This window comes from Typopeltis vanoorti, chromosome 15 (genome assembly GCF_054136105.1).
Source record: "Typopeltis vanoorti isolate ZY-2024b chromosome 15, IOZ_Tvanoo_1.0, whole genome shotgun sequence".
NCBI classification, from domain to species: domain Eukaryota; kingdom Metazoa; phylum Arthropoda; class Arachnida; order Uropygi; family Thelyphonidae; genus Typopeltis; species Typopeltis vanoorti.
The window spans coordinates 113183459-113193121 of NC_143563.1; the positions used below are offsets into that span (position 1 = coordinate 113183459).

The following is a 9663-nucleotide window of genomic DNA, read 5'->3' on the forward strand; positions in this document are numbered from 1 at the left end:
TCAACAGAAAGAAAGAAAGAACTGAATTAAAAATGAATAATTTCATTACTGTAATGAATTGAATTTTTTTTGTACTAAAATTGCATGACGTTGACTTTTAAACATAACTTCAATAAACGTAAACATCCGGTTCCTCCATTCTCGACAAAAGGAAGGAAAAGAAACATGATTTCGAAAAGTGTCCAGATGTTATCAACCAAGACAATAACTGGTAAAAAAAATCACGGAATTCGTTTTAATAGTTAATGATATATATATTAATTGTGTAAGCATTATTCCTCAACTGTTATTCCTTTAGCCAATAATAAATGGCTCATGAACACCAGAAAACACTTTTAACTATGTGGTTTTTTTTTTTCTTTTTTTCCCCTCATGAGTTGGGTCGAGTAGTCCTACAATGCTATTTCTGGAAGTCTTAAATTCTGATATCTTGGAATAGACAGTGCATCAAATAAACTGGGAGATAGTCAAGACACCTGACACTCTCCCCCTCTAATGTGACATTAAGTCTAATGCACTTTTTTTTTCCCCTTTCTAGATATTCGACAAGGAAGGTCGGAGTCAACTGCACATAAGCAGAGTTCAAAGAAACCATTATCTCGTGCAGTGATGATGTCTAGCTTCTACTCAGGGTATCCACGGACGCCCAAGCGTTACTTCAGCCTGGGAGTTCTCTCTTGTACGATCGGAGGTGTCGTGTTCACCGCCGGAATTATACTAGTTGTCTTGGGGTCGTCGCCCCACGAGCCAGAAGCCCTATGGATAACCGGAATCGTCCTCCTGCTATTCGGAGGGTTCCTCTTCTTCATGGGCATCAGTTCCGTTGGAGTGTACATGGCTAAAGAAGACCGGCGAAAGCGTGAGGAGCAACGAGCTGCTTCAAGGCAGTACGTAGCGAGCGTGAGAGGTTCGAGTCTGCTAACGCTGGTGGAACACATGTAGGTCAGTGTAGATGCAGGTGTTCCGCTTCACAGACAAAGAAGAAATGTCCTCGGCGACACACTTTCGAAGCATGAAAACCGATAGATACTTTATTGTGTGTGTGTGTGTGTGTGTGTGTGTGTGTGTGTGTGTGTGTGTGTGTGTGTGTGTGTGTGTGTGTGTGTGTGTGTGTGTGTGTGTGTGTGTGTGTGTGTGTGTGTGTGTGTGTGTGCGTGCGTGCGTGCGTGCGTGCGCGCAAGGCCTCTGGTGAATAACCTTTTAATGCCGACTTAGATATCTGCGAAGTGGTGTGTACACAATGCGTTTTACACTGTGAGAAAACTGAACTTTTGCACAGTGACCTCCGGTGTCAAAGAACTAAAAACTTTCTTTCTCGCCTGATCGTCGGTATAGAAACTGCATGAGTATCCTTCGGTGATTTCAATACCTCTCTCTCTCTCTACTTTTTTTAAGATAATAACTTTATCACAGATAAATAAAACACATTCTTGAAATGTATATGTGCGCTGCTCACAGAATCCGTAACTACTGCACTGCCTTGTTTTGTTATACTACCTGAACTTAAAACTGAATTTTAAGAAAATGTCCACCAAATAGAAATTAGAAACTTCATAAATAACTGTAAACACACCGTCCTGTGATACTTGTGATATCATTATATCTCTGTACTCAAGAATTCTTAATTCAAGCAAGTTCAAAAATTACAAAAAAAAAAATTGTTTTTGCGATGTTTTATGGAGTGTTACTGGAGGCAACATAAAAATCATAATAAAATAAAATGTGAATAAATATAATGCGAGTAGAAATGCAAGAAATTTACGTACAATGGCTGGGCCTTGTTTAGCATTTTTATTGGTAATCCTTCTTTTATTTTTCAAGTTACTGTAATTTGGGGTCATTAAACGTTTAATATGTTTATTAGTATTATTATTATTAAACATATAAAAAAGCAAAAATGGTTCTTCGGGATAGCTTCATTTAAGCAGTGCGGCTTCAAGATATGGCAAAGGGTGGACCAAGAGCTATAAGATGTTATTATACTGTACCCACGTTAAGAAACTTCGGTTGTTTTTAGTATAAATACTACTTCCTACTTAGAGAGAAGCAGATCTATGTTTATAATAAATACTTATGCTATGCTTGGATGAAGACAAATTGAGCACATGTATAACCCTCAAATATCAATTTTTTTTTTATTATTATCAGGCAATTCAAGTCTCGTAGGACAAACAAAAGTTTACCGTATTCGAAAAAGTTGGACATTTTAAGAACCTCTCGTGCCAGACTTACGTTCAAAAAAAAAAAAAAAAAAAAAAAAATATATATATATATATATGGCTCCAGTTAGAGTTGCTATTATAATAACAAGAATGAACATCTTGGTAAGGAAGTGCGTACAAACAATATAATTGCATTTTATAATTCCTTTCTTTTATTTATTAAACTAAAATCAATCACTAAAACTTTATTTTAGTTTTTAGTGTTGACAGTACTAAGATTTAGTATTAGCGGATGACTCATGCTTAGTTGCTTGAAACTACTATTTAGAAGACTTTTGGGTAATATACGGAATTCCTTATTATCTAAAGTTCCCCTATAACGTAAATACCTTTTTATGTGCCTGTTGTCGATATTATCCTGTATAATAAAATGTTCTCCCCGTTTCTAGTCTGAAGGTTTTAAGGGTATAATAGCAAACATGACCAACCGTTTATGGTAAAAATAAAATACACTGACTGTATATACACATGTGACTTTTAGTTTTAACTTTTATGTTATCTTTGTATTTTTATAACACTGAATTTGAGTGTTTTTGTACTAATAGTAGACTTTCAGGAAATTAAACTTTAAAATGTATGGTTTCAGATTCTCAATAAAATAAAATAAAAATTAAAAAATTAAATCATCCCGCCATGGGCATGGATTTTTGTGATTGTCTGTGGAAATATCAGTGGTGGTCGACGGTAGATGCCGTTGGTGTAGTTACGGTCAGTTGGTGATTGAATGGTGGAGACGGAGTTGTAGAGCAGGTAACCTCCCTCGATGAGTCCTTGGACTCCCTGGAGGTGTCAGAATAATAATAATAATAATAATAATAATAATAATAATAATAATAATAATAATAATAAATCATTCATTAAAATAAAATAAAAAACACAACTGGGCTTCACTCGAACTTCCAGACAACAGCTTAAAGTAATGTTGTATTCCAATTCATCAGGATTCATTCATTAAGCATTGATTAAATCAAATTCATAACATTTTCAATGTTTATCCCGTAATTATTTACTTCGAGAACTCCCTATACATCAAGACGAATGCCAAAAGTGCTACTTGAATTCAGCAGCACGCACGCACGCACACACGCACACGCACACACACACACACACACACACATACACACACACACACACACGAACCAAATTAGTTTTAATAAAGAGCCGATTTCCTACACACAAGAAAAGAGAGAAAAAAGCATTTAAGAAGGCTTAAAATACGAGTATTTCATAGGAGTAAAGTGGCGTGAAATAACTGGAATTTGCTTATATTTCACAATTTTCAATAACTACAATTATTACATTTGAATTATTAAAAAAAAAAAAGTCTGTTTCTATTGCTTAGCCAAATAAGCAGAAGTGAACATCAAATTTCAACAAAAGTCTTTGTTCTTAATTAGGAAGAGTTTCGGACGTTTGAGAATGATTGTGACAGTGATGTGGGAGAGAGAATTTTTTTTTTAAGACTTCTTTGAGCTTCGGTGGGTATTGTTAACATAGTTAACATTCATGAAACAATAAATCCATTCCGATATTCAAGGGTCCCAATATATTCGAAACCTTAGTGGACAGTTGTTTTGCTAAAATTCAATATATCTATCACTACTTTTTGATTCCCCAGTACGAAAGTCCTATAAGGTAAAAATTGGGTATTTAAGTCGGATATGTTCTTCACCTATTAACGCTAACAAGGAAAACTGTCAGGCTTGTGTGAGACTAGTTACATTAGCCCATATCAAAAAAGCCCACCACAATTATTTCTGGCCGATTTGCGCATGTTATATTAGCATATCGGCGTACACCAATTCAGTTAAGCCACAAAAAAAATCAGCCCTTCAGTACAGTGGTTGGCAGACAACGCCCTTTGGATGAGAGATCTGGATCCGAATCCCATTGTAGTAGGTCGACATCGTTTTGGATTTACAGTTAGTTTGCCTGTTCTGCGAAATAAAGTACCCTAGTTTCCGGAAGGGAAAAACCCTACTGCTACTATTACTACAGTAGGAGAAAAATATGGCATAATGGCATTTCAAATGAGGTGAATCAACCACTCTCGTACACTCATAGAAGATTTTTCCTTTTGCGTGACTTCGTGTTTTTCATTCCAAAACATACAAACCAATCAGTGAACAATTTACAGACATAATACGCTCGCCTCAGCCTACACTGATTTGGCGAATCGAAAACAAGTAAACGACCAAAAAATAACGCCAAAAAGGAGAAAAATTTCCCTAATATTTTACAACTCCAAGGGCGTCTCTATAAGAAAATACAAATGATGGCTTTGGGCTCAGCTGGCATTTAGAACGTGATAAAACGCAAATAAATTCGTCGCATTAATGGAAGTAGGGTTTTCATGCGTCTACTAACAAAGACAATTGCTAGCAATAAATGACTTCTTTACACGAATGAGCTTGTTATAGTTCTTCCACTTTATCTGTGATAGAGAAGAAAGGAGCTTCCAGTTATGTTGCAAATGCAACGAAGACAACGTGATTAAAGAACGCACGATTCGACGCCAACAGTGTCGAATCAAGCGGTGAAAAGTTGCATTTTACAGATTTTACGCTTCTGCTAGAATAAGAAACGACATATAAGCCGATTAAGATAAGAAATTCCCATAGCTTACTCGTCTGTAGGGTAAGGATAATCAGTAATTACACTTATTCCATTTTTAAGAAAAAACTGATTATTTTTCATACGAAATAGATAGTAAATGTTACATTTACTCTCTGTATGATGCCTACCGTTAGAGTTCTCAACCTTTTCACACAAGTCGCCAAGTCTTCTAAACATGCTAATTTATTTCTTATTTATACTTTTCAAACTGTTGGATATAGTCCAGAAAGTTACAGAAGCAACAATTAAATTGAAATGTCATAAGCAATTCTTTGACAAAAATTACATTACTAATCACTCTGGAATAGCAGATTAAAGATGACTTAGATGAAGTAGACAGAAAAGAAGAAAGAAACCTCTTTGGGCCTCACATTGAGGTCCGAAGAGGTTTCTGAATAAGATGAACTCAGCAATATGCAGAGTTCAAAGAAAGGTCACAGTGAGGACCAAAGAGTTTCTGAATGGGTGAACTAGCAATATGCAGAGTTCAACATTTTCAGAAGTCAGTTTTCATTTGATACAAACTAATCCTGATCATCTGCAATTCATCTTAGTCGTAAACATTCAATGGAACGCCACCATTTACCAGAGGTACATGTTCATCATTTACCGGTTACCAAAGATATAAGTTCATCATACAACTCTTAACCTAACCACCTTTTAACACAGATCAACTCGCAGATCCTGGATTGGTGGATGGTGGTGGAATGTCGCGAATCCCCAGATGAGAAACACTAATTTGTGTTTCGGCCGTCTTCATTCGTCTTGTGAATTTATTTATTTATGGTAAGATTATTCGAATCGATTTCCGAAAGCATTTTATAGGGCCCTAGTAGTTTCTCGATTATTCTGTTGCAGTCTTACGCGTATAGGATTCTTCTTCAATCCATCCAACGTCACGATGGGTGGAGTCCCCTGATCAAACTTCACCACAGATTAATGCAGCCAGCACGTCAATTCTCTGCTGCATCCCGTAATGGCAATGTTGTGGCCGGTTTGCGCGGTGTGAAGGACGAAAAATCCTTTCAACTCCGTTTGAGACCGGATAACTTACCACTTTATCATGAAAAGGCATGATAAAGGTTCCTCACGTCATAAATGGGATTCGAACCCCGATAGTGTTTTGCTCTTATTTTAATATGTTACAGTTATACTTGAGTGCCCGCTTTTCTTCTTTTGAATACTGCTTTTGAGATATTCATTCTATCAGAAAACTGTCCCTGTATCTATGCAGATTTTTATTTATTTATTTTGGTGGGCCGGACTGAAATTCTATATTCTGCATTTACGTCTTGAGTTTATGTCATTTTGGGCTAATCGCAAAATAAAGTCCTCGTAACGTAACTTTTCATAAAACTTGGTTTTAATTTTTTCCTGGAGTTCTTGTTTTTAATCCATTAAATTTAACCTAAAAAGACATAGGTTACATTCTACATAAGGTCATAGTTATTAAATTAATCGTTATACTTATTATAGAAAACCTAGAAGCCCGTCATTATAATGCCTTTATACTCAGAATCCCCAGAACTAATTATGTATGTCATCATTTACTTTTTTTCTTAATTTGTCTTAGTACTTTTGGAAACAGTGTGCTTCTCATCGTTGGCTGACTTCTGTGGGTGACTAAAGTCACATTAGTTTGTAAACGTTTCATATGCAAGAAAAGACGAAGCAAGAGAGTACTTTATTGCACACTCTTGCATCTTGTTTTCTCAGAGAATTTACAATATTAAAAAATTAATTTGCAAAATTGGATAAGTCATTCTTATGTTAATGGTACTAATAGAAAGGCAGAGATGAAATAATGTTACTGGCTCCATCTGTGTTCTCTATAGCATATTCTCGGAAATTGGTAAGCTGGACAACCGCAGAAATTGTATTTTCAAACGTATTTTCAAGATATTGTTGATCGCAGTTAAAAGAACAACAAAATAAAGCGAAATGACCAGGTATTATCTTGCTAAGACGCTGATGATATCACTAATTATTCATCACTAACTAGATGAAGTACATAGAATGAAATGGTATGTACTTCATCTCTCCTAAAGCAAAGCATCTTCAGAATAAGCATGATGGTAAGTTTTCAACTGGTTGGTGAGGAAATTAATATCCCGAAGATCTGAATCTAAAATAACGCGGATAAGGTATTCCACTTGCACATGAAAACTGGTGTATCTTATTTCAGAAGACCATTTTTAATGTATCTTAATAGTTATTTTTGTGATAAAAATCGCATGTTTCTTTTCTGCTAATCGCTTATTTTTTATTTATTTATTTATTATTATTTTTTTTCAAAATAAGTTTGAGACAAGACACGCCTTATGGAGTTTTATTAAGTGCTGGCAAAGTAGCAAATGACAACAGGGTTCGATCAGAAGTGAAGACAGCGATATTTTACATTCCTTTTAATATTCTAGCCACATAACCATGTTTTATTATTATTTCAATCATTTCAATATGTTAGTACATACATTAATGGGATAGATTAACATTTATCTCAGTAATGAAGTGAAAGACACAAGTGAGATATTAAAAGGAAAGCTATTTTCCTGTTTTACTGCTATATACATTTTTATTAATTTATAACTGTGGGGAATAAATCTTAAACTTGACATTTCTAACAAATGAATGCCGGCCTGGTTGACCAAGTCGTTAGCGTATCCGCTCTCAAACCAACAAGCTTCCCCTTTGGTAGGCACAGATGTTTGTGACTTTATACGGAGCTGAATGTCCGGTATGACACAACGGTCATACCGGACATCAGACGGATGAAGGGGCTTGAAAAAGTCGAATGTTTGATCTCTAGAGAAGGGTATCTGTGCCAGATAAAAATATTTTTAAAAACGTAATGAAAATAGAAGAAAACTTCTTAGCCCACCCACTGCAATTACGTACTATAGCTTTAAAATTTTTTTTAAAACTGAGGACGATTGTACCATCTATTTCTCTTCTCCCCACACACACTCCCATGCTTTTACTCTCATGTACTTTTTTTTTTGTCTCCCATGTACTTTTGAGTCATTAAATATATAATAGTGAGATAGGTAGATACACGAGTCCAGTCCTGCAAGAATGTTACGTCACTTCTAAACTAAAAGTAGGATAGTATTAACATACTCGATATCCTTTACTTTAATGGGAGAAATCTTTCAAAGGCTAGCACGTTATAATATTACGAATCATAAATACTCACAAATTTCATTAACTCTTACAAATATTTCAGACACCGAATGACACAGAGGGTAACAAACACGAAGTATACTTTATAACTGACGACATGAATAATGTTTGCTTCATTAATTACATTCCTTCTTCACAAGTGATTGGCACACAATAGCGATCCTTAATACGTTCCTTAGCCTAAATGGTAACCTACGCTTTTCGCTGCAAGGGAATTTAAAAGGGAGCCGCTGATGAAATCATCCAGCTGGTTGTACAAGCTTTAAAACCACAAGGGAAATGACTTTCATTCATAATCTCTTCCATATGATCAACTGTTATTATGCTGATACTTCTAAACAGGTCTACCCGACTGACTATAAGATGCGAATATGTTTAGACAGTCAACCCAACTCTCATAATAGAAATATTCGATTAATTACAGTAAATAATATAATTATGCATTTCAATCAAGATGAACTTTTTATTCATATATTCTCTAATTTCATGATCCGACGATGAAGTTTTAATCAAAGTGTGATCAAAAAACTTCATCTTCTAAACTTCAAAACTTCAGTGCCAGCAAAACACAGTCCTGTCTTATTTCTCGCAAGAAAGCCTGCATTCCACTCTCTCTTATTTTTGATATCATATCTCTAAGCAAAACATTTTCTCCGGCTCAGTTATACCGCTAGCCAAACACATCATACACAGCAGCTCCCGCAGTTTTTTTTTTTTTAAACCTGGTATCCGGTTTTGTTCAAGACATTACTTCTAACATGAACAAATCCGCATCTTAGAATACTGTTCTCGCATCCGTGATGATTCGCCAAAATCCACCACCCTAAAAAATAATCTTTCACTCACAAACTCACTCACCTAGACACAGGCAATAATTTCTGCCACTATACTTCTAAAAATATTTTCATGTGTATTTTCTGTAGGTATTAGTGATCTGATGAAACAGAGCGGCTGCTAGCCAACTTCCGTTTATCTTTCAGAATGAGACTTACCGAACCAACTACCCATCCTCCTCTTTACTTCATGTGCTTTGTATTCTTTGCAAGCGTCTTCGCGGTTGTTTTTTCTAAAGGGATATAATGCTACTCTAGATCAGGGGTCGCCAAACTTCTTTGACCGTCGACCCCTTCAAGAGTTTCTTGACTTTTTATCGACCCCCTCTATTTTACTATTACATAATTATAATAGGATAAGCAAAAAAGACGATTGTTGGTAAATACGTCATTTTGGCCTATTTGATTGGCCTCCGTAACTATTTTCATGACCTTACTCCATCTTACACGTCCTATTCATGTCGCTGTTCCCACGATTCACTCTTAATTGCGTTGTCATTCAGGATGGAGATAATTCAAGTTAACCGAATTAAATATTTCCCGTACAATGATGTCTTATATATTTCTATCGACCCCCCAATCGATCCCTGTGCCCGAATCGACCCCTAACAATGTTATATCGACCCCTGGGGGTCGATATCGACCACTTTGGCGACCACTGCTCTAGATAATCAAGAAACACATCAATAGGTTCTTCTTTCTCTTTAACCGCTTTTTAAAGCACGACAGTTTATGCTATAGTTTTTGTGGTCTCTGGTGTATAGATAACATTTAAAAAATCTGATTAATTAATAAGAAATAACAAAATCAAC

At 35.7% G+C, this 9663-nt stretch overlaps 1 protein-coding gene across 1 annotated transcript in view; it reads left to right on the forward strand.

Moving 5' to 3' along the window:
• The window catches only part of LOC150099083 (uncharacterized), a 31079-nt gene extending 28985 nt beyond the window's left edge, over positions 1–2094 (forward strand). The window contains exon 2 of the mRNA XM_090405354.1: positions 539–2094. Coding sequence (XP_090261480.1) covers positions 610–942 — 333 coding nt within the window. The 5' untranslated portion in view covers positions 539–609 and the 3' untranslated portion in view covers positions 943–2094. The remainder of the gene's footprint in view (positions 1–538) is intronic.
• Positions 2095–9663: the final 7569 nt, after the last annotated feature.